The sequence below is a fragment of the Chiroxiphia lanceolata genome, chromosome 5, assembly GCF_009829145.1.
Source record: "Chiroxiphia lanceolata isolate bChiLan1 chromosome 5, bChiLan1.pri, whole genome shotgun sequence".
Taxonomy (NCBI): Eukaryota; Metazoa; Chordata; class Aves; order Passeriformes; family Pipridae; genus Chiroxiphia; species Chiroxiphia lanceolata.
Genome location: NC_045641.1, coordinates 48,904,364 through 48,928,946, shown reverse-complemented (window position 1 = coordinate 48,928,946; position 24,583 = coordinate 48,904,364). Strand labels below are relative to the sequence as shown.

General features: G+C 43.7%; 2 protein-coding genes across 3 annotated transcripts; both read right to left on the bottom strand.

Moving 5' to 3' along the window:
• Nucleotides 1–7,790: 7,790 nt before the first annotated feature.
• DDX47 (DEAD-box helicase 47) lies at nucleotides 7,791–15,987 on the bottom strand. Its single transcript, XM_032689242.1, has 12 exons — nucleotides 15,865–15,987; nucleotides 15,180–15,273; nucleotides 13,535–13,723; nucleotides 12,764–12,835; nucleotides 12,131–12,249; nucleotides 11,545–11,616; nucleotides 11,306–11,422; nucleotides 10,998–11,144; nucleotides 10,559–10,696; nucleotides 9,113–9,183; nucleotides 8,456–8,585; nucleotides 7,791–8,362 (listed from the first exon to the last, which is right to left on the bottom strand). The coding sequence occupies exons 1-12, from the start codon at nucleotides 15,949–15,951 to the stop codon at nucleotides 8,240–8,242; spliced, it is 1,359 nt and encodes a 452-aa protein (XP_032545133.1). The 5' UTR covers nucleotides 15,952–15,987; the 3' UTR covers nucleotides 7,791–8,239.
• Nucleotides 15,988–20,608: 4,621 nt separating this feature from the next.
• APOLD1 (apolipoprotein L domain containing 1) lies at nucleotides 20,609–23,838 on the bottom strand. Of its 2 annotated transcripts, XM_032689421.1 has the most exons (3): nucleotides 23,748–23,775; nucleotides 21,872–22,001; nucleotides 20,609–21,548 (listed from the first exon to the last, which is right to left on the bottom strand). In XM_032689421.1, the coding sequence occupies exon 3, from the start codon at nucleotides 21,541–21,543 to the stop codon at nucleotides 20,803–20,805; it is 741 nt and encodes a 246-aa protein (XP_032545312.1). In that variant the 5' UTR covers nucleotides 21,544–21,548; nucleotides 21,872–22,001; nucleotides 23,748–23,775; the 3' UTR covers nucleotides 20,609–20,802. The 2 variants fall into 2 exon arrangements, with proteins under 2 accessions (XP_032545312.1, XP_032545311.1); XM_032689420.1 differs by lacking the exon at nucleotides 21,872–22,001 and having other exon boundaries at nucleotides 23,748–23,838.
• Nucleotides 23,839–24,583: the final 745 nt, after the last annotated feature.

Below are 24,583 nucleotides of genomic sequence, written 5' to 3'. Positions count from 1 at the left end.
TGAAGCAGAACACAAGGCAGTGCAGGAGCTCACAAGCTGTTTCCTTCTATGCAGGATTCATTTTTAGGCTCAGCATGGCTTCTGGTGCAGAGTTACTTCAGCAAAGCAAGCAGGAATTTACGTATTTGTCCTGCCAGTATGAAGGCAAAGGAAATGAGTGTCATCACAGAAGCCACTTCAAGGCAAGGTCACCCAACCACTGCTGGCTTCAGACCTCTACTTGTCAAAGGTCTTCTCCCACCAAGGGAGAAAACAGCTCCGTACAACTACTATCCTGCTAAAAAAGAAAGGCTTTCCCCCCATCAGTCCTCCTCTTTATCCCTATATTTTCACATGATAATAACTACTGCACTGTCTTTTCCATAGACTTCAGCATATTTTTGAATGTTAATCCACAAGCACTTTGAGGCATAAAAGCATCTCCACCTGTGCATTTTCTGTGCTGCCTATATAAATTGGCAATACACAGTCCTGCAGATCTCAGGTGATAGAAAGGGCTGATATGGCTAACAAAGCTGAATAGTTCCTCCAGGAGGCTGCCCGGGCCCAAGTAGGAGAGGCTAAAGAACATAGCGAAGGAGGAGAGCTCTCAAAGTTTTTAATCTGTTATTGGCACTGGACACCCTGGTTCAGGGGCTCTGCCTTCCTTTCCAAGAAAGAACAGGGCAATCAGCTTTCCAAAGGGCTTCTTGTGTTTAAAAAAAAAGCCTTATTTGCTGCATGTCTAAGATACAGGGATAAAGACACTCACCAGATTTAACTGATACTATGCCTTCCAGCAAGTTGCCTTCCCATTGCACAACGGGTTTATCAACAACAGAAGGCTAACAGAGCCCTGCACTAGCCAAGTCTTCCTCTGCATCTGATACTTCTAATTTAAGAGAGCCACAACTTTCTGCTATAGGATTTTCAAAGGACCATAGCAGTCACATGCAAACAGTCTATGCAAATACAAGACCAAGACTAGTGACAGTGATTCCCCATCCATCAACTTAATTCAACCTTGATGGAGAGGGAGTTTCCACACTAATGACAAAGCTGTTCATCAGACAGACCAGGCGACAGCATCTGAAAGAGGAGGGAATAGCCTGGCATTCAGAGAGTGGATCTTCGAAAAGTCATCCTCTGAACTAGATAGGGGCGATATAGTTGGAGTAAAGAAGTCCCATCTGAGTGGCAGCTTTGGAAGAATGAGAGGGTCACAAAACACTAGCATGTGTTTCACAAGGAAGGGCTCTCTAACAAACTCATCCAAGATGTGTGCAAACACAGGCAGAAGCGAGGCTCTCTCTAAATTTGATCTTAGAGAGAACAGACTAGCAAATCTACTTCTGATATTTCTTCCACAGATCTTTTATAACCATTCCTCACTACATTATCCATTTTGGAGAGCACTGCCTTTTTCCATTTTTAAAAGTTTGCATTTTTATCTTTCTTTTTGAAAATTGGAAAGGCAGTTCCAAGATTCCTAGTTTATACTGAAGAAATTCTCACCAATGGGTGGAGAAAGACTAAACTAATACACATACATGCCTTGAGTGTATCCAAAGGAAAATAGTTCATAGCTCTGCAGGAACTCCAAGAGGCATCTTGAGACCTGCAACTACAGGCATGGAAAGCTGATTCTGCCTAAGCTCTGTCAGAGGAGTCTATTTGGCTGCCTGCTTCATTTGTTGATTGCGTTTGGAGCCTAATCCTTAACGACCAAAGACAGCCTCTGGCATGCACCAGGATAAAAGTTTAGCAAACCTGTAAGCATGCACATGAGCAGCAGTAATAGGAAATCACTCACTAGTGGCAAATTTATGATTTTGAATATGTATTGAAGGATAAGAAGTATTACCTCCCTGCTGATAGCACACCAAGCACAGAAGCTGGCAAGGACAGCTGGGTATTTCCCGTTATAAATTCCCTTCAGCTGAGCTACAATAAAGACAGTAGAAGACCAAGTATATCCAATTACATGCATGACTGGGGTACCTTAATTTCTGGTGCTTGTAATAGAATTGAATGAGCCTCCACACATTCTCTCCCAGGCTTGCTCCATGGATCCTGTGCCCCCTTACATTGCTACTGCAGGAAAGAAGGTTCTTTTGTGACTCCAACTCTTATTGTGCAAAAGACTTTTCACTACATCAAAGCCAAGCAATTTCATGTTTTAGTTTTGTTCATGGGATGAAGCAAATGTACAACAAAAACCACACAAAGGAATAATTTTTTAATGGAAAGCTAGCATAACCAAATCAATTCAACCTTATCATGCAATCCTCCCTCTACATCACATAGATAACTTGCAGAGCAAGTTTTGCTATTTGCTTTCCTTTACACAGAGGCATGTTTGTGAGTGAAAAACTTGAGGAGAATTAAAGGGTATTTAAATCAGTTCAGATGGGAAATACGTGCCAAAACCCCACCTTCCTTGACAATATCAAAACAGGAGGAGGAAGTGATAGACAGAAGCAGTAGTCTCTGTGAGATGGAAGACAAAATATTTTTGCATAGAAAGCCCACATTGCATTTCCCTTTCCTCAGCAACCTTCAGAAATCACCAAGCCCAATGGAAGGCAGAGGCGTTTTACGTGAGTCCTACTCCTAACTTTATTCTTGAGAGAGGCAAAAGAGCTGCATGTACATTTCAGCATTGATGAGGATCTTTCAGCAGAAAAGGCAAAGATAAAGAGTCCTCTTCCCTTTGGGCACACAAAATGACCATGTCAACCTCTAGTAAAAACAGCTTCAGGCTTCTGGGTGCTTCCCGGAAAAAGTGTTGAACAAGCCCCAAAGGCATCCACCCCTCCCTGAGGACCTATAATATCAGTATCTGAAGACTGCACAGTACCTCTGTCTCCTGTTGCACAAGTAGGCATGACCTTGGCACAGTCCAACACACATCCTACCATGAGACATGGCATATACTCAACTACCATGTTCAGGAAGGCATATACACCCAGGGGGGCTTTGGAAGCAGAAAGAGTTATGTCATCATCCTAAGTTTCCATATCTGAAGGGTCCTCAGGAAGAAATACAGCACTAGAGGCATGGCTGTATTCATCCTTGGGCCAGAGATCAAGCAACCACTTCCATTTCTTAGGTGCCAGAGGAACAAAACATCCGTAGTTCTTCCTCTTAAATATTGTTATTCAGAAAGAGCTTTTCTAGTTAGACCAGGAGAAAAAGCCAACTGAAAAATAAGAAAGTGTCTTTTAACCTGGTTTTCTTAAAGTTCAAGAGTTAACCCAGAGCTTGGGATTCTGTCAGAAACTCATATTCTGATTCTCCATATTTACAGGAGTTGGTTTTGGTTTTTTTCCCCAAAAAATCTACTGGTAAGTACAAAAGCTAGAGGAGTAAGAATTCAGAATGACTACATGGACTACGTCTGGCACCAAAGCTGGATTTTTACAGCATTTCCTCTGCAATATTTACAATAACTAATTGCTCACTTGAATGCTTACAGAAGCTCCTCACATGTCATTGCAGGCAAACCACAACTTCACATTTAAACAGCATCAAAATGCTTGGTACATGCCTGTGTCTTTCATAGGTCATGCAATTAATTCCATTCCTTCTTAAGTATGTCCAAGGGCTTTTAAGTGTGTTGGATATTTTCCTTCTTCTGTGCTTGTCTAAACTGGAAATGTTTACTAACTTCAGTCCTGATTTGTAAACTAAGGCCCTCCAGATTCCCAATTATTTCTGAGAGTTCCCTCCTAAACTGAGACTCTTCTCAGCGCAAGTTAATGATGTTGTGAGAGTGTCATGGTATTTAGCTCTCCCTCTCTAGTTATCTTTACCTTTTTGTGGGGAGGGGAAGCAGGCAGGTTGCCAGGCCCTTGAACAAGCTCTGTGCCTCATGGTTACTTTAAGCAGACTTAGGCTCAGGCTGCCATCACAGAAAAAAGCCCTGGATTCCCCACTGTGGTTCCCAGTTGTGCTTTCCGGCCCGTGTCTTCCCTTGCAGCCCCTGGGCAGCAGGTGCATGGCACTGAGGAACTGACATGGCCAAATTCTCTTCAGACAGGTCAGTCCAGTGCAGCTTCTGTGCTGGACCACTGTGTGGTTGTAGGGATTGCTTGCTACTTTTTTGCAGCTATCGTCACTTGTGTTGGAGTTAGTTATCCACACTGACATCAATGTTTAATTTTACTTCTCCCCTCAAAAGGATTGTCCCACTTCTGTCAGGTCTAGAACACTTAAATGAAAGCCACTGTATCCCTATTTGTTAGTGCCTGAAGTAGTCACCTATGCAGTACGAAAAATCAAAACTATAAAACATAATTTAAAATATGTGTAACAAATGCATAAATAATCACCTTCTTATCGCAGACTTAGAAAGTGTAGAATGGTTTCAAACTGCCAACATCCCCACAGAATGTTTTTCAAGAACACAGCTTTTATTGAAACTTCACTTGAGTTTCAACTACAAAAACATGACAGGTTATGTTAGCCCAATCCTACCTTACGTCACACTAAGGTTAATCCTCCACTCAGCTCCCTGCTGCGCAAAACTCAAGAGGTGTGCAGGGGTGTGCTTCAGAACTGCTTGTCAGAAGTCCTCCTGACTGAACAAATACACTAGAAGCAGTTGTTGTACAAAAGTATGCAGTCATGCACATACCAGTGCTGGTATTTTCTGAACTTTTATCCAGAGACAGGTCTCGCTTCATTCTTTTCCCCTCGTGTTTCATTAGATCAGCTACAGATTTTGCTTAGGCTGGCTGCAGATTCTGTTTTGACCCAATACATCTTTGGACACTCCCTATTCCACTTCAGTTATACAAACACCCTCTGACCCAGCCCTCCTGAAGTAGTCACAATAAAAAACCCATTTCCTGCCCCTCCAACTTGTTGAGGTATTTTTAGTTGAAATTGAATGCACATACCTGTGGCAGGTGAGGCACCAGTGAGAATGTGGGTGTGGTGAGACCTTTGCTTTCCTAGCGCCAAATGCTTCTGTGGCTTGTCATTCCAAATCAAGGGAGGTGGCCAGCTGTCTAGGAGTCACTCCTCTCAAGGAGGCTCTGTAACCTTTCACAAGGAGCAGCTCTACTTCTCTCCTCCAATATTCTTGCAACTGCAGAGGAGGGATAGAGAATCTTTGACCCCATCAAGGGGCAAGACTGCTGCTGTTGCAGCCTGCCATATAGGAAAGAACACAGAGAGATGCTACAGACTCCAAGAAGCTATTAAAGCAAGCATCATGCTACTTCTGAAGGGAAATTACTCTGCCCTACCTCCTCCAGCAGTCATGTGCCCTTCACATCGCCTTACAAGATTGTTTCAGGACTGACTATGCATCCCATCCATTACATAGCTGGGAATAACACTCAAGAGTTTTTCCAGGGTCCCAGGACCCTCAGAAGGATTTAAGTTTCCTTTGCTGATACTGGAACCAACCCTGTCCTGCTTGTGAAGAATAAGAAATTTTGTTCAAGCACCCAGCAGGACAGAAGACCAGTTGGGAGTGTTCCCTTGCTCCATGGGGAACAAGCATTTGCATCTCCACCCACAAGCTCACTCATTTTATTCCTCCCTCGGGTATATTCTAGGGCTGTTTCCTCTTACTTGTGCGGTTTCCTACCAAATGGCCCCACAGAATTACCATGTGGTCTACTTGGACTTCAGCAAAACTTTTGCCACTGTCTCCCACAGCATACTCCTGGAAAAGCTGCAGCCCACAGCTTGGACAGGGGCACTCTGTGCTGAATTAGGAACTGGCTGGAGCCCCGGGCCCAGAGAGTGGTGGTGAACGGGGCTGCATCCAGCTGGTGGCCGGTCACTAGTGGTGTCCCCCAGGGATCAGTGTTGGGCCCAGTTCTATTTAATATCTTTATTGATGATCCAGAGCATACCATTAGGAAATTTGCAGATGACATCAAGCTGAGGAGGGAGTGTTGATCTGCTGGAAGGCAGGAGGGCTCTTCAAAGGGACCTGCACAAGCCGGAGAGATGATCTGATTCCAATGGGATGAGGTTCAACAAGGCCAAGTGCTGGTTCCTGCACTATGGCCACAACAACCCCCTGCAGCGCTACAGGCTGGGGACAGAGTGGCTGGAGAGCAGCCAGGCAGAAAAGGTACCTGGGAGTTTGGATCAATAGGAAGCTGAACATGAGCCAGCAGTGTGCCCAGGTGGCCAAGAAGGCCAATGGCATCCTGGCCTGGATCAGGAACAGTATGGCCAGCAGGACCAGGGCAGTGATTCTTCCCCTGTACTCATCACTGGTGAGGCCACACCTGGAGTACTGTGTCCGGTTCTGGGCCCCTCAGTTCAGGAAGGATATTGAGGTGCTGGAGCAGGTCCAGAGAAGAGCAATGAGGCTGGTGAAGGGACTTGAGCACAAGTCCTATGAGGAGAGGCTGAGGGAACTGGGGTTGTTTAGCCTGGAGGAGCTTCAGGGGAGACCTCATCACTCTCTACATCTCCCTGAAAGGAGGCTGTAGCCAGGTGGCTGTTGGTCTCTTCTCCCAGGCAACCAGCAGTAGGACAAGAGGGCATGGTCTTAAGTTGTGCCAGGGGAAGTTTAAGTTGGATATTAGGAAGAAATTTTTTACAGAGAGAGTAATCAGACATTGGAATGGGCTGCCCAGGGAGGTAGTGGATTCATGGTCCCTGGAGGTTTTTAAGATGAGACTGGATGTGGCACTTAGTGCCATGGTCTAGTAACTGCAGCAGTGTTGGATTAAGGGTTGGACTTGATGATCTCAGTGGTCTTTTCCAACCTGGCTGATTCTATGATTCTATGTTCAAATTCTGGGCTTCCATTCCTGCCCCTCTGTGCTAGGACCCATGGAAAATACACATTTCCTGCTCTACAGGAATGCTCTTAGCAGTCAACATATCCAAGATTTGTTAATTTACTATCTGCCACTGATCTTGGACAACTTTAGAGCTATCAAAAGTGAAGATACTTGGGAGATTTGAATAAACTGCTACAAAATAATAAGGACAAAGTGAGAACAACTGGCAGTCTTCTTGCACCAGAGAGTATGTCTGTTCCTCATGAAGAAACAGACCCATGGTTTTTGGATTTTTTTGCAAAATAACAAAAGCATAAAAGCATTCTGACTAGCATAGAAGTGTATACTAGATTTATCCTGACAATGTGAAATAACCACTGTGTTCATCAACTACTGCAATAGTTTCTATTTTCCATCTAGATCTAAAAAAGACTATTGTGAACATTGTTTTTCACGTAGCAGAAAGTCCAGTTTATGAGTGGTTCTAATGGACATTAAATTCTCATGCTGAGTGATATGGAGGAGCTTTTCATTCTTCTCTGCCCACCAGCAGAAACGTCCAGCTTAAATTTTTTATTGCCAATGAGAACTAGCACTAACCTGGTTAGATATGAAGGTAAGCACACTTATCCCATTCGTGCAAGAGTCTACTTATATGGCATGGAACTCTGCCTAACACAGAGAAATAACTAGGGAAACAGAGCTTCTATGATATCCGTTTTTCTTCACCACCCTGCTTGTGAGCAGCTTTCCTACGTTAATACCCCCCTCTTGTGTTTGTTTATAAGTACTACAAGAATCAGCAGCAAAAACCCCACCCAAACCCCAGACCTTTCCTTATATCATGTCAATCATTACGGATTCTGGATGGAATTCTAAGCAGTGAATAGCCTCCTGCCAAAACTGATGCTCCCGTGCTGGGCCACTCTTCAGCTGACATATCTAAGGTATTGATGCCACATGTGAATTGTTAAGATTGACCTAAGAAGAAAACGTGGCAGAGCAAATATACAAACTGAACAAAACAGGTCAATGACAAGGAGAACCAGGTAGCTTTAAAATTAACCAAAATATATTTGGAGTTCTCCACATAACACATCCCTGTGAAAACTCAGTCACTTCTTTTAACTTTTTCTGACAGATCTATCTGACCCCAGATGCACTCAGTGAGACTGGGTAGTGAGACAGGCTGCAGCAGTGCAAAAGCTGCAGTCACACTGCACTTTGTGAATGAGCAGGGCCAGACCACAGCTGCTTCCAGGTCCAGAGCTGACAGTCTCTAATGATGTCTCTGAACAGAAGACTGGTACTATGGTACCACAATGGTCCAAGCTCAGTCTGTAGCTGGTAAAGCAGAAGAGAAGTTGTTTTCCTCATGGACCACCCAAGTTCACATGTAGTTTAAAAAAAAAAATCCACTGGAGATAGCTTGGTAGACCGTTTTTGCCAGTTCATATAGCCATGAAGAGAAAAATAAAAAAGTCTGTTTGAATACTGAACTAGAAGGCTTTTCTTTTCTTCTTTTTCCCACCTGCCACCTTATTCCTGACACCAATAGCTTCTTCTGTGTCATCATCATTATCATTCCGAGATCGCTTCTTCTCTCCCTGCTCCCGCAGCTCCTGCAATGCAATCAATAGATTGACCAAGAGTTCTGGCACCTGAGGAAATTCAGATTACAACAGTGAGCAGAGGGACAAAAAGTCAGCACCCACCATTCGAGCAATTCTCTGGGCCTCAGCCACACGCTCTGTCAGCATCATAACTTCTTCCTCTTGCATGGGGAACGCTGGCAGCTTTTTGCCAATCAGGTGTTCGATGCGCTGGAATAGCTCCACATCATACCTGCGAGAAGACAAGACACCAGATTGAATCAGCCCTCCTGAGAGTGTTTCAGCTGTCACCACTCACAGAATTCATCCTTTCTCTCCAGCCCACAGGTAGACTGTGCTGATGGTCTCACAAGCAACTCAACTGCATCTGAATGATGCCATTGTTTGGGGTGGCTTCTCTGATTTATTCAGCTCATCTCTGTTCAGAAGGATTTGAAAAAGACTTCTTCAGACAAGTGGTTCAGTAATTATGAACACTCCCTGCAGTTACTTAAGCTGTAGTATATATTATAAAAATGTATGTATGTATAACAATTCAGTTATAAACAGTTCTGCTCATTACATGACTGCTTCTAGAATTTCTCTAGACTTTTCTCCCTCCCCACAGTGGGCTTTGAATTCTCTCCCCTTTAAGTAAATAAAACCAACTGGCACCTCAAAATGAAAAGTAGTATTTTCTTCTCACCCAGGATGAGGTCAGATATTTTCTGCTCTGAAACAGAGCTGGAAAGAATAAGTCTGCCAAATTTTAACACTTACTGTGTGACAAAGGTGATAGATTTGCCAGATCTTCCAGCTCGAGCTGTTCTCCCAACACGATGAATGTAATCCTGAAAACGATTTTCTTGGTAAGCAATAAGATATGTTCACCAAACACAGAACAGATGTCATGGCAAATCAGCCTACACAATTATTCTTTAGGAAAGAACAAGAAAATGGGGAGAAAATACTCCAGGATCAAACACTCAGGACCATGTGCAGCATCAGAATTAGAGAAGATGCTGGCTTGTTGTGGCGTATCTTTGGTTTTAACATTTGAATTCTTCTCTTTCTAAAGGTGAAGACCAACTCCATTTATTCCAGACTGCAGGACAAAAGTTGCAATACATGACTTTGCTGAGACTTCACTATCACTTCCTTGGAAAGGTAATATTCACAGGGAGCCCATGCCTGCATTTTCAGTCTTAGGATCTAGTGCTCGACATAGTCTATCTTCCAGAGACACTCTCGGACAAGTAGATTTAAATTTGGCAAGCACAGTGAAAGGGAGGGTGATTGAGAATAATTTAGAAGAGCCTGAGCATCTTCTGTTAATACGGTTCTAGGCTGTTTTCCAGGTTTTATACTGCATTACAGAAATTAAAATACTCCCTTCTCCATACAGGATCTGTGGAGAAAGAATCATGAGAAAGGACGTGTTCTGTGACAGGGTTAGATGAGAAAGAAGAGCACAAAAACTGTAATAACATCACTTAAGCTGCTGCCACCTCCATTTTTTTTCTTTATGTTTGTCCTTTTACAACACCAAAAGTAGTTCTTTGAAAGATCATGCTTTCTTCTGTTCGCAAGATATAGTACCTTCAATCATTGTAAGAAACAATAGCAATTCCTGAAATGCATGTTAATGGTATGCTTTCTGGAACCAGGCTGGGAAACAGTCACACCTCTGATATAATCCTATACTTTCTATAAGACAGTTAGTAACTCACTTTTTTTTCAGTTTGCTGTACTTCTGTGACATGAAGGTGAAACATAATGTAAGTCACCTTTCCTGATCAAATGCTCATTGAACATAATGGGAGAATTTTTTTTTTCTTTTTTTGAAAACACAGTTTAAAATATGAAGGCAGACCTGGATCACAGGAACACATGAGACTAATAATATGTCTAATAATAATAAAACTGTTTTCAAAGCTCTTTAATGCAATATGGCAAAACGCATACCCCAAACAGAAATGCAAAGACACAGAATGTTCGTCACTTCCCCTTTTCACGTATGGGATCAGTTCCACAATCCAGATGAGACCATCCAACCAAACTGAGATACCAACTCAACTGCAGAGGCTGAACTACACCTTCTAATCTACAGAAATGTGAACTAGGCTTCCAATCAGAAGAGCAGAAAAAAGATGTCTTTGTTCCTTTGTCTACCTTCACTATGTCCTGGTGACCAGAAGCTCTCAGCAGACACACAGACAAGCTTACCTTAGAATGCGTAGGGATATCAAAGTTTATCACCACATCTACATGGGGTATGTCCAGACCTCTGCTTGCAACATCAGTAGCCAGCAGAATAGAACGTGCCTTTGCCTTGAACTTGTTTAGAGAGCCCAAACGTTTGTTCTGGAAGAGGACAAAAAGGGAATGAGAGAGTAACACTCATTCTAGTTAATATGCTCTTGTTGAAATACTGGCACAAAAGAACTAGGGGGGAAACTACTAAAAAATCTCACTTCTCTAATTTCTTTTTGAAATATTACAGAATCAGTGGCAGCATTCACATTAGTTAAATCTTTAGGGATCAGTCTAGTCCACTAGCTGTGAAGTACTCCTTCTGCAAGGTAGCTGTGACTCAGTATGGTGCTGCCCATCTCCCAAGCCACAAGTCTCCTGTCTGCTCCATTCTGTGGGGTAATGCCCATACCTGACTCATCTGCCCATGGAGAGGAATGGCAGTGAAACCCAGGTTGCGGAGCAGTAGAGCAGTCCTCTGAGTATTGTTACAGGTACTACAGAATATCATGAAAGAGTTACCAGCTAGTTCATTCAAGATATAAACCAGGTAGCTGTCCTGTAACGAAATAGAGAGAGAATTTACCAAAAAAAAAAATAATCACATGTGCAACATTAAAGACTAAGTCTAAGCCACAGAAGATGACAAGATACTGGGCAGATGTGGGAAGAAGAAGACAAGACATAACGAGAAAAGGGAAGAAATAGAAATGGCATTACCTTAAATTTTGAGGGGATGAAAATGTAGTACTGCTGTAGTTTTTCAACTGTCTGATACTTGGAAGAAACAGCACATTTAACAGGATTCTTCAGAGCAGCACGCTGGAGTTTTTGAACCTGGTAAGATCAATGTAAATTAGCACTGGACGGACAGAGATCTTGTCAGAAACCTGTATTAATACAGTTTAGTCAACAGGATAGCCTGATGGAAGAACTAAAGCAGAGTACTCTGCTCTCACCTTCTTGGTCATGGTGGCAGAAAACAGAAATGTCTTCCTGTCTCGAGGAATCACTTTTAGTATCTTATCCACCTGTAAAAAAAGAGATAAGGAAATGGGAATACTGAATATTATGAGCACCTAAGACACAGGCGTCCTCCAAATATAATGATCATCCACATGACGAGTAATGCATGTGCAGACATATAGTAGGAACAAATTTTTCCTCTTCTAAAGGGAAGGTGTAGGCTGACAGCTTGTTGACAATTAGGTAGTGTGAATTCCAGAAGTCCAGTAACAGTGCAAATATCAGGCAAAGTTTCTGCAGGAATGTGTATGTGATTGTGTTCTACATTAACTGCGTCCACATCAGGCACTCCAGAGAAATCAGTAGATTTCAGAGACAAAATGCCTCCTACTGTCTTGGCAATGCTCTGCAGAACTCTCCTATGTTCTACTCCCACCACAGAATTTTGTGCAGCTATTAGATCTTAGTTACAATTTGCTCATAATTTCTAGAGAACAGCTCAGTGTTTGCTATGTGACTGTATGAAGCGATTTTAAAGGGACTCATCTGGTGTTCCAAACTCTTTCAGCAGATTCCTACCTCTGTCTCGAAATCCATGTTAAGAATCCGGTCAGCCTCATCCATCACTAGGAACTTCAGAGCACGTAAGTTAAAGCCCTTTGTGTTCTCCAGATGATCAACCAGACGGCCGGGGGTTGCTACCAACAACATCACGAGAGCAAATTGAATTAAAGCAAAGGAAAAGAAAAATCCAAACAGGCAAGATAGTCATTCATTACAGAAATGGGATTCTTTGCTCAAGAAAAGTAAAGGCAGATTGCTTTGTGGGAATAACTCTTTCATAGGACATCTTCAGAGTGTTTTGAAATAAGACTAATGGAGTCAGACTCTCAGAAGAATGTCCTCCCCTTAAAAAAACACAACACAGAACAGACCGTAAACGAGCTACACTGCAAAGGATGAGACCAGGATTTGAAATACTTGAGGGGAATGAAAAAACAAGCCAAGGGAGGTCTTGCAGGAATGCTTTGGAATGAGCTTGTAGCAACAAAGTTATTGGTGTATACTTTAGAAACATTAGCAAACCAATACTGAGATTTCAGGACAAAAGCAAATGAAAGATGTACTCTAACAAAACCTTCTGGCTGTCTCTCTTTGGGTAACTGCAGTTTGATAATATTCACACTCCATATCCCCAGCACATTAACTTACCAATTATAACATGTGGTTTCTTGGCTAAGGCCAGAGATTGAGACATTGTGTCAATGCCACCCACAATAACAGCTGCAGGACAAACAGAATATAGAGAATCCCTCAGTGTAGCACCAGTCAGCCACAGGCACTATAGTGTTTGCTCCTACTCCCCACCACCCACAACTCTGTACAATTGAAAGACTACTTATTTTTATGAGAATTTATAAGAATTCACTTTATTTTAGCATACCTGACCTTCCCAGGCCTCTTATGTCATACAATTAAGTCCTTACTTGCCCCAGGTATTTTATTTTCACAGGCAGAATCTATTCCTTGCACCTTAACTCAGCTAGAAAAATCTAGAAATTCTAAAAATATCCGTAAAGCTATTATTATTAGTAGTAATATAATAATAATAATAATAATAATGAGAGTATCTAAAGAATCCATACAGACAGTCTGAAAGAAATATTAAACTACATCACACTACAGCAGGGAGCTCTATGCAATTTCACTGGACACAAACCTAATATTGAGAACATTCTCTTCTACTTCCATCTTTAACTGTTTAGACATAAAATGCAGAAGAGCTGCAGATTCCTCCTTGAGGAAAGACCATAGAGTCTTTCTTTTGCAAACCTGATACCAGATCTCTGTCTTCCAGCATCACAAGCTTTTCTCACTTTTTGTTCAACCCTCCATACAAATCCTCTATTTTTAACTTTGCAATCCTGACCTGACTAACTTTAGTCTTCAGGAAAACTGGTCCAATATTAGTAAGTTACTTACTAGTTTGGACACCGATAGAGGATCCGAGAGCTTCAAACTGCTCTGAGATCTGAAAGGCCAGCTCCCTTGTTGGTGTGAGGACAAGAGCAAACAGCCGCTGAGGTGTTTCCAGCAGTGCTTGAAGAATTGGCAAAGCAAAAGCTCCTGTTTTTCCAGAGCCAGTTTCTGCCAGTCCAATGACATCTCTGCCTACAAGAAGCAGAAAGGAAGGCAAAAAACTGTTACACATCTAGAGCAGAGAAAGAAGCCTTTAAAGTACTACACAATAAAGCACAAGAATTCCCTAAGGACAGAGAAGAAAAGGAAGACACACAAGGTAAAAAAGAACAAGTGGTCAAACCAAAGAATTTCAGAGCAATTCTGAAGCATTTTTAGACTGTGATTACATTTGTACAATAATTACAGTCTCAATACTCAATTCTCTAGTTAAACTGCTAATATACAGGGTTTCATACAAACTTTAAAATAAGCTTTATTTTATGATGTCTCAAATGTGCCTGTCAATTTACAGCTTAATGGCTCTGTCTTGATATTCTAGTCCAACGCTGTCTGTTTACTGGCTTACAAGGAAACAGACTCCAGTGTCTGATACTTTGGCACAGGAACTACAAGACAACAGCACTACCAAACTCACATTTCACAAAGTACAATTGTGCTGTTGATTAATGAATCTAAATCAGTTTACAGCAGGAAGGGTTAGAACAGCAAGTCCTTTGCCCAAAAATTGTGCAGGCAACAGGGTGGAATTCATCAGTAGAATCCATTATGACCTCTTGAGCTTGTACAGCTCAGAAGAACATGCTACCAATAGGCCTGACACTGGAGACAACTTCTCAGGAGTGTAGTCTTACTTTTGGTTGGTTTTATGGCTTTTTTCCCCCCCAGAGAACCTTATATGTGGAATAAAAGAGTCTGACAACAGTTAAGTACTAGGACAGAGTAGATACCGAAAGTTTGTTCCCATTCTGTCGCTACATTGTTCTGTTCCTGCTTCACAGTATTTTAGGGGCTTTTGTTTTAAAATAAAACACTTCTAGAGGCAGAAATGTTTGGTGAATTCAGTAATTTATTTTCTTTTAATTCCAGGATGCTTAGAGAAAGTCACTGTAGTTTGGTTATGACTCACTACAGAAATCTAATTTCAAAGAATTGCCTGCTCACAGCAAAGCAGATCACACATGCTACGGAATCAGCCAAGGTATCTCCAGTTTCAGATGCACACACACACACTGTAGGTCTCTATCAGAAGAGGCACAGTCCAAAACCTATCAGAAGCTTCCTGCATATCCTCGGGTATTTCAGAAAGAAAATGATCAATTCAGACTAATGAATGATCAGTTCAAACAATTCCTAATAATCCTATTTAACACAGAGTGTCAGAACTACACAACAAGAGTGAACACTCAAGAAATCATGTTTGTACCCACTTGAAAGTCTGGATTGCAGGGAGTTTTATAGGATAAACTAGTATTCCAAGCTCCACCTGAGTAGGGGACAGAACGAACACAAAGACTCTAGACAGAGATCCTCAATGATGAAGAAGCTGGGACACTCTCATCCCTGACCCTTCTCACTCAGCAAAATTCATTCACATAGAGCTCCTGGGACATTCCCTGATTCAGGATCAAAGAAGCACACTGCTCACCTTGGAGAGCCACTGGAATAGCCTCAACTTGGATCTTCGTTGGCACCTTCCATCCTAACTGGTCACAAGCTTCACACAGCACATCTGTCACTCCCTGCACATTAGTGAAAAGAGAAAAGGGAAACAGCCATCCCCAAGAAGACATAAATTAAATCACAGACTAAAGTTAAATACATGCTGCAACAGAGCCAAGCTTGTCTCTAGCACAAACCAACCCCATCAGGCCCCCAGTTCAACCATCTGAAAGGTCAGGCTGCCCACAGTGATCCCCACCTCCATCGGCAGCTTCATAGGATTCGTTCAAAACAGTTAGAGAGGACTGTCATCAGGAAGAAAATAGTCCGTTTACCCTAGTTAACACAGGGAACTTTACACACACACACACACACACACAAAACTGCCTCTCTTCATCTCAGGGCACGGGAAACGAAAAACGCCAGGGCAAGTTAACAAAACAAAACTGCAGCTGCCTGAGGAGCGCTGATCGGAGCAGCAAGGCCAGCCTGTCCCGGTCGGCGGCGTGACTCCCTACTCCTCCTGCCCTGACCGCACATGTCCGCCCGCCGCGCACACGGCGCTGCGTGGGAAGCTCCCCACGGCCTGAGCTGCGCGCCGGGGGCGGGACGCTGCTCCTCGGGACGGGAGAATAGCACCGAGCGCAGAAGTGGCTCTGTCCCAGCCTCACCAGGTCCTTGAAGCTCCGCAGCTCTTCCACCGCCGCCTCCGACTCCGTCTCCGTCCCCGCCGCCGCCTCCTCCTCTCCCGCGGCCATCTTGAACCGTCCCCGCCGTGGCGGCGCAGAGCACGCTGGGAGCTGTAGTCCTCCTCGGGGTGTGATGGGATTTGTAGTTCCGGAGAAAGAGCCCGCCGGAGCGGGCGGATTTACCCTAAACTCCGAGAGGTCTCCGGGGAAGGGGGAGTTACGGATCTACAGGCACCTGTCCTGGGATAAGGGCACGCTGATTTGGCTGTGTGAAAACCTTCCTGCTCGGCATTGACCGCAAGCGGCTAAGCCTCAGGCCCGCAGCTCAGCGCTGCACTGCTTAGGCAGTGGGTGATGGTACTCTGTGCTCACACATTCTGCAGCTGGGAAAGAACAACGCAAAAGGAGCTGATAAATATACAAAAATACAAGAATATATATAAACTTACATATGTAAGACATATAAAGAGCAAATTAACTTCTTCAGAAGCGCTGGTATGAAACATTTTGAAGCACTAGAGAAGGAAAAAAAGAAAAGAACTGTCATTATCCCAACTTGTTTTCCTGTTTATGGTAATTGCCAGTGTGAATTTTTGAAGTGCCAGAAATACAAAATAAAGTGAACTATGGCAACTCACAGCATAAAATGAGAGATCAGGGCATAGGAGTAGATGTGAACACTCTCCCAGCTCTCTTGACCACTGCTGTTGCGATTCAGGCCTGCAAGCGCACAGTGAGAGGTGAAAAAGGTGATGCATTTATTGACCTTCCAGGGAACACAGCATCAAAATGTCATTTCTTGATAGAAGTTTCTGGGCTCATTGGTTTCCATGTGCTCTGGGTGTGTAGCCTCTGATCTGTGTCCCAGTGCTGACTGCAGCAGGGCAACCTTGCAGCTAGGTGAGTTTCCTTTGTTTTAGGGAAATGAAAGATAACCTATGCAAGAGCTCAGGCTTCAAAAGGACAGCAGAGCTGGCTGCAAAATGAAACTCATGACTGAATGTCTGAGCAGGCCTCCCTCTCTCTGGGAAGGCTATCTGGGTGTGCTCTCAGTGGAAGTGCTGATGTACTTGAGCATGTGTCACTGGATTCCAAGCGTGGCATTTCCTCTGTTCCCAGAACAATGCGGAAAGTGAGAGAAGATATGAACAAACCCTCTGCGTGACAGGGAAAGGAGAGGAAACCTGAAACAATTCATGGGCAGGAGTGGGAATGAAACTTCTGCATCCCACTGTGCTCAGGAGCAATGATTTTATAATAATAAATTAAAACAGACAGCAATAAGCACCCCATGTAGATGCTAGTTGTGACCACGTTTCAAAAATTACAGCAGGCTGAGCTATGAACTTGCTATATATCATTAGTGCTAAAGGCTAAGCCTGGCCAGTACTTTGACATGAACCCTTGTAAGGGTCACTGGGATGCCTCAGGAAATGGAGTCAGGGATGAGACAGGAAGTCACTGCTTGTGATTCTTTGTTGAACTCATTGCCCATATAATATTATGCTGTTGCGGTGGGGAGCAGGGTGGAGCAATTTTATTCTGGTGAAATTCCAGTTTATGTAATTCCCTTTTGTAAATAGATATGTTTGAATGAGAGTTTTCTGCTGTCCTAAACTGCTGTTGGGAGCATTCATGTGTGATAAAATATATATGCAACTTCTAAATAGTAATTCCCTCTTTGTGCTTTTCAGCACAGGACACTGTAGATTATACAGGATTTAGAAATTTTCACTCCAGGGCTTTTAAGCTTGGCTTTTGACCAAATATACTCCTAGATCTATTGCATGTTACAGCTCAGTCTTCCTTGGGGGGGACAGGGTGGGAACATCTGCAGCAGACGAATTTTAGTGTGGATACAGTGTCAGCTATTTCATGAGGGGTGCATAATAAGATGGACAGTGTGTACAGTAGGTCACAGTTAATGGTAATTGGTCCTATCTACCCACTGAAATGCCCAGAGAGACGCTATTAGGATATTCTGGTGAGGAGGATCTGACCACCTCCTGCCCTATCTGCTGACAGATCAAGTGTAGCTTAAGTGTGAGAGTGCAGCCTTAGATTCACAGCAACACCTGGCTTAGAAGATGTCCAAGAGCACTGGACAGGTTTTGGAACAAATTAAGTCTCGCAGCTCCTCTGTCTTGTGTAGGATTACAGATTGTCAAGCCCGTGGGCCCCACTTTCTGCCTGAGCCTCCCTTTGGATTTTTGTAGCAAACAAACCTGGAGAGGGGAGTGGCTGAGACCTGGCCAAGGAGAATGTGGTACCTTGAACTCAATTACACTCGCACAGCAGGCTCTGCAACAACCCAAATCCTGACTTGGAGTGAACAATTAGCCTTGGGAAAAACTGAACAGAAGCATGATTGTTTGCCTTTGTGACTAAGAATGGAAGCAAAAGTATCTGCTTTGTTCTCAGCTGCAGAAACAGTGGCTGCGATTGCAGTGTGGGACTGTACTGAGCAGAGCAAACCAGCCCTGGTGAAGCTCTAAGCTATCAAATGCAAATCCCTCTGCCTATAAGATTGGTTCATTCAGAGCTGTTGTTCTTGTGTTGTTTCCTGTGTGGACAAAACTGCATTGCCAGAAAACTAGGGAACGGGAAGGATAAGTATATGTTACATAATTTTCTCTGTGATGATAAAACCAGCCATCTCAGAAGCACATTAAAGTTGTAACTGATCTGATGGAGTTAGTTGGCGATAAGCTGAAGCATTAAGAAAAATTTTGCATTGTGTCTGCCTTTGCATAGTGTGCAGTTCACACTCCAAAAACATACTTATGGGCTGACATGGAAGTACCTCAGTGTTTGCATGTCAGAGACCAACATCCACAGTGTACATGGGCAATGTGCATACCAGCATATGCATTCACACAAACATAAAAATACAGACGCATACACAAATGCCAGCTGTGTGTGGCATGGAGCTGATGACCCCACTCTTCATCCTTGCCTTCTGAACTGCTCATATTGATCCCTGGCTTCAATGCCTGGAGCATGAATGCCAGTGCAGAGAGACACTGACACAAAAGTGCTTCATATTCATTTAATCGAATCAGCAGTGTACGTGTTCATTTCTGGTAAACAGGCACAGGTATTACAAGCATCTGAGTCACACTCTTAGAGACCAAAGCTTTTATTCTTCTGATGTATGAAAACAAATGTTGATGTAATGAGAATAAGAGACAAAAAGGGCAAGGATTCAAGCTTCGTGAGATGGAGTCTTGCTCTTCCTAAGAATTTGCATAGGGTTACAGAATTACATAGTGGGTTCTTCTGATCATTTTGATTCATGCCTGTGCAGGGAAGCTTCCCTTATCCACTGGGGCATGCTTTTGGAGGTGAAGTTCTCTCTGCATTAACTCTTTTAGTTGCCTCAAGCTAATTTCAGGGTCTCTTCCTTGTACCTCTTCTAGGTACTGACATGATCCCCATCATCACAGTACTTGAGCACTTTTCGATATTTGTCCCAGAAACATTTTTGTGAGGTAGGGAAGTGCTACTATCCCCATTTTTAGACAGGGAACTGAGATACTGAGGGGTCAAAAATCACAAAGGGCATATTTAGCGGACCAGTCACTTAAAACAGGGTCCCACTCCTTGCTCCTGCTCCTGCTCTGCCACTGAATCATCCTACTCCTCTGCACCCCTCTTGAGTATTAGTACCAGTATATATTTCTCTAACATGAAGCCTTCCCTGGGAAGCATTGCTAGGAGTATGTGTAGTTCTCCATGAGTGCTGCCTCATTCCTTATGGGTCTCACAGGCTGCTTGACTGCATGGAGAATGGCACCTCCACCTCTCTGCTGTGCTCTTGTCACAGCTGGGCTCTGGCTCAGACCAGTAACAGCAACCCACGCTTCCCTTCCTGCTGCAAGACTTGTAACTGCTTTCTTCTACCAATGTCCTGAGGCAGACTGGTCCCAGGGCCACTGACCTGTTTTTCTCTCTATTTTGGTTCCTAAGATCTGTTGCCATTGGTTGATGATGTTTCACCTATTTTATAACTACCAGCATTGAGGTCATGCTTTCCTTTTCTTACAGGGACTTGCCCTCCCTCACAGCCAAGTAGCAGATAACTTGCTCTCACATGCCACAGACTTGCTTTCACTATAAGAACATCTGCTTTCCTTTGGAGCAGAGACATCCGTTTTAAAGAAAGAACTATATACACCCTTAAATACAATATCAAAACCTTAAAATAATCTCATGTAAATAAATAGAACACAAGCATCACAATTTGCAGTCTAGAGAGGTTTCTTCAAAAGAGATAAATTCTGGCCCTGCTATTTCACCCTAGGATGATGAACCATCCATACAGTCTGTCATATCTGAAGCTGCTTCTTCCTACAGCCTTTCCAGATGTACCTTGGTAATAGGACTGTACTCTATTGGAAAGTGGCAGCTGCTGGACTTTTTAGGGTACCCCAGTCCTTGTACCACTCATGGATTCGTAACTTATTTACAGACCAGGTTTAGTCAGCACCAGGTATTTCATCAGCCTTCCGACCCACTTCTTTTTGCTGCTTTGGGGAAGCAGAGTTGGGCAGATGGCTGGGGACACATGGGTCTGAGGAACATCCACCTACCCCAGCCTTCAGGTTCTGAGATCTGCTGCTGTGTCCATCATAGTCCATGTGTCCATCATAATCTCCAACTTGATTCAGGTGTCTACTGTCAGTTGGTGGGGAGTGTGTGTGTGTGTGTGTGTGTGTGTGTGTGTGTGTGAGTGTGTGTAATCCTTAGCTTCCTATCAGGAAGGACTTTGTGTTCAGATATAGATAAAGCACACGAGATGTGTGCACCTTCGTGCACCAGCACCACAAATTTTACCATAGCAACAGGTAGCAGTGATAATGGTCACAATTAATAATGTAATGTCTCCAAACCCATTTTTAGTATGAGCCAAACACTGTTTCAGCTGGATGGTCTCTGGATCTCAGCAGTGGTTTTAGCACCCAAGTTGAGTCCCCTTGTGCATGGGGAAAGCTCTGTTCTGGACTCAAGAAGGTCACAGACTTCATCCATTGCCCTGGTGCAGGTCTCGAGGTTGGCAGCCAGCTTCTGGATTTTGGCCTTCAGCACAGCCTGGCTTACTTTTGTGACCTCCTTTGTGTATTCTGGCACGAGGAAACTGTGGGAGCCGCAGAAGACCATGAAGCAGACGGAGTTGTACAGCGAGATGGAGGCCCTCTTCTCTGACTGGCACAGTGTAGGGTCTCCTGGACCCTGCCCCCGGCGAAGGAACTCCAGGCAACCAAGGATTTCCCTCATCTGTTTCCGACAAGTCATTGCAATTTCCTGCACCTTCCTCACCTCCCGAGAATTGCAGAGCACTAAGGAGAGGTCGGATGTGATGCTGATGGCCCCCCCAGCAGTGGCCAGGCCCAGACCCACAGCTGATGCCAGGAGAGAGGCTCCCAGCGTCACTGGGCTCAGGGACAGCCCCAGGATGGCTGTGGCAGCTCCTGCGGCGGTCAGGGTGCTCCCGCTGACATTGGCAATCAGGGACCTCTTGCGGAGCTTGTTGAGTTTATGAGCTGCCTTGTGAAGGTGAGCGATTTGGCCACGTAGCCTCCGCCTCTGATCCAGCAGTGCTATGTGGAAGTGATGTGTGGGGTCTAGCACTTGCGGAAAGGCAGCACTGTTTCTCTCCATGGCTTCTGTCCAGAAAAAGAGAAGTCTGGGTTGTGATTTTTGTCAAAATAAACCCATGAGACATGCTCAGTCTGGACTATCATTTCAGGGATGGCATCCAGCCAAATTTTTGTTGCTTCACCCAGCTACAAGAAAGGTTTTCCATCTGCACACACATGCACACTCACCTACACACACGCACACTCACGTACACACACGTGGTCATATGCACATTTAATTACACATTCCATTGTAAGTTTCAGACAGAGAAACTTTTACATGTTTTTCTTGTTCCCTGCGAAGACTAAAATATCTTAAGGGCTGGGGTCAGAGGTGCTATTGCCATTACCTGTATGAAGATACAAAACATCTTTTCCAACCCTGGGGACTGAAATTCCCTTGAGATTAAGTGACTCAGTGCCCAGAGTAGTGATGCTGCCAGAACTAATGTGTAGCCCCTGTGATGGGATTCAGAGGATCTGCAATATACAAAGGCATCTTTTAAAAGAAAAGTCAGGCTCTAAGGAGGTAAAAGCCACCATCCCAGGTTTTTATTTAGGGGTGATTTTCCATTAAAGGAGGACAGAGGGAAGTTGCTGAGAGGAGTCAAGGTCTGGCTTTTCCATATCGGAGGTAAGCAGCTCACTGATGCCTTGGATGGGTATTGTGAACATCCTTCCTTTCTTTAAGTCTAAATAACTCAAGGTCCTGCAGCATTTTTTTTCTATTGTAACCTGGCGTCAGGGTCTGGACAAATATGGGAATCATTGTTCTTTGGTGCTTAGTCCAACCTGTCATCATGGATCTCCAGTGACAGCAGCAGAGAGGCCTATGAACCTTGTTTAAAAGGTTCATGAAGAGCACATCAGAAAAGCAGGCCTAATTTTAGTGTACACTCCCTTGAGGATGGGGGAAATGGGAAATGCAGAGGCCTGTGAATAGAAAAGGCTTGAAAACTGCTGGCTCTGGCAAACCTCCCCTGGTAAGATAGCAGGAGATTGTCATGCCTTCTAGAAGGTGAATTTTCAGAGTTTCTGTACTAGGTGGTGTCTGTTTGCTGTCTTTGTTCTTTGTCACAAGGGCAGAAAGAAATGTTCCAATAAGCATTTTCAGGTTGCTTTAGGACTGCAAAATGCTTTACAAAGGAAGCTAGCATCCTTAACCCTGTTTAGAGGGAAACTGAGCCAAGGGAGTCAACAGGAGTGATGTAGCACCACCAATTATCTGGTGGGAGCAGAGCTTCTGTGCTTCACAACACTGCATTGTGCACAGAGCTATGCTGCCTCTGCACCTTGTAAGGTCTAGCCATAGGGCTAAAAAGCTCTTTGCAGTCCGTAATGCCCTTATAATCAAAAGAAGTTTCTGTAGCAGAAAGACCCTGACCTAGAGCCAACTGAGCAAAACTGTTCATTGCTGCAGTCACTTTTTCACTTCTAAGTCTTCTGTACTGTGTGAATTGGAGGTATCTGGTCCCTCACAAAGTTTTACTATATAATTTGGTCCTTGGGGCTTCATTCTGCAGAATCCCAGTGTTTCAGAAGGAGAAAACATTGTGTCATAAATACTTTCCATCCTGAAGTGTATGAGTATATAACTCTCACTGCAGTTTTTCACCCTTCTACTTGCTTGTCCTAATCCATCTCACACAGAATCCTTTAAGGCTTTCCCTCATGCCCTTCAGAAAATGACCCCAGTCTCTCTTGGTATCACTGGACCATTTGAATCACTTGGTATATTGTGCTTTTCTTAGCTGGGGGCAGTATCCTATTATTTTTTCACATGGTGAGAGATAAAGCTGAACGCACAATAACTAACACTAATTTAAATGGATACCAGCAATAAAATGAACAATGAGCGTATCACCAATAACATAATAACAGATCAATATGATGATCATTAAATATATCAATTCCTGTAGCCTCTTAACAATTTGTTCTGAAAATTTAATTGCTAAGAACTCTCTCAGGTAACAGCAGCGACCATCTCACTGCATTAGTAGAACAGTCATTCAATATATAGCATAAACCATGTAGTGATGCATGGTTTTTGAATACACTAATCTTTTGAATACACTAATTTATACCAGCACAAAGGAAAATAAATGCAACTCCAGGTCTTAGAGAAAAATCTCCCCAATAATAAAGGTATATATTAGTCCAAAACCTGCAAACGCTTTCCTAATACAGTACTCGGAGAGACTCCAAAAATTACTGGTTCAAACTTACCTTCAGTTTCCAGCTGACCTCCCAAAAGACAAATTTTGATCTGTTTCTGGAGGAGACCAATTTATAGCTCCCACGGACCAATTGCTGCAACAGGAATGCTTTGCCTCATACTGGGAGTTTGCCATTTCCTGTTCTCCCTTGTGCAGAAGGATGTGACACACTGGAAAGTGACCTGCAGGACAGCGAGCACACATCATGTTCAGGAAACGATCCCTGCGAATGAACATTGTGTGTTCGCTTTTCCTGAAGTGTAAGAGAAAAAAAAATAATAAAATCTTAGCCTATTCCTGGCACTGAGCTAATGCAGTCATTCCCTGTAGGGAACTGTTGCCTTTCCTCTCCCTGAAATAGCAACTGACTTTACTCTGTGCTGGAGCCACCAATTGCTTGGCGACTGAAGTTTCCCCCACCACGCATCTTGAGCCAGTGGGGCTGTCAGCCAGCCAGCTACTCCATTCAAGGCCAGTGTACTTTTAAAATCCAAGCTCTTTGAGACAACTGTGTGTGTGACTAGCTGGAGCACAGCAGTCACTCCATAAAAGGGAAGCAGTTCCACAGCAAGACTGTTGCTCTAAGACCCTTCTCCTTCTCAGAAGACAAAAACATGCAGCATCCTGCAAAAGGAGTGATCTCCCTGTGGTTTTGCTCTGTTTCTTAACCATAGGGCCGGCTTTAATCAAAGAAGTATTTTTGAATGGAGTCAGGAAGAAAAGCTTTTTGGATGGCACTAAGTAGTGCAGCCCTCCTTAGACCAAAGTGGCATGTGTCTATTGACATAGGGCCTGTGGTGCTGGGGGCCTGTGGTGCTGGCGACATTTCATTTGTGCTTGAAGATG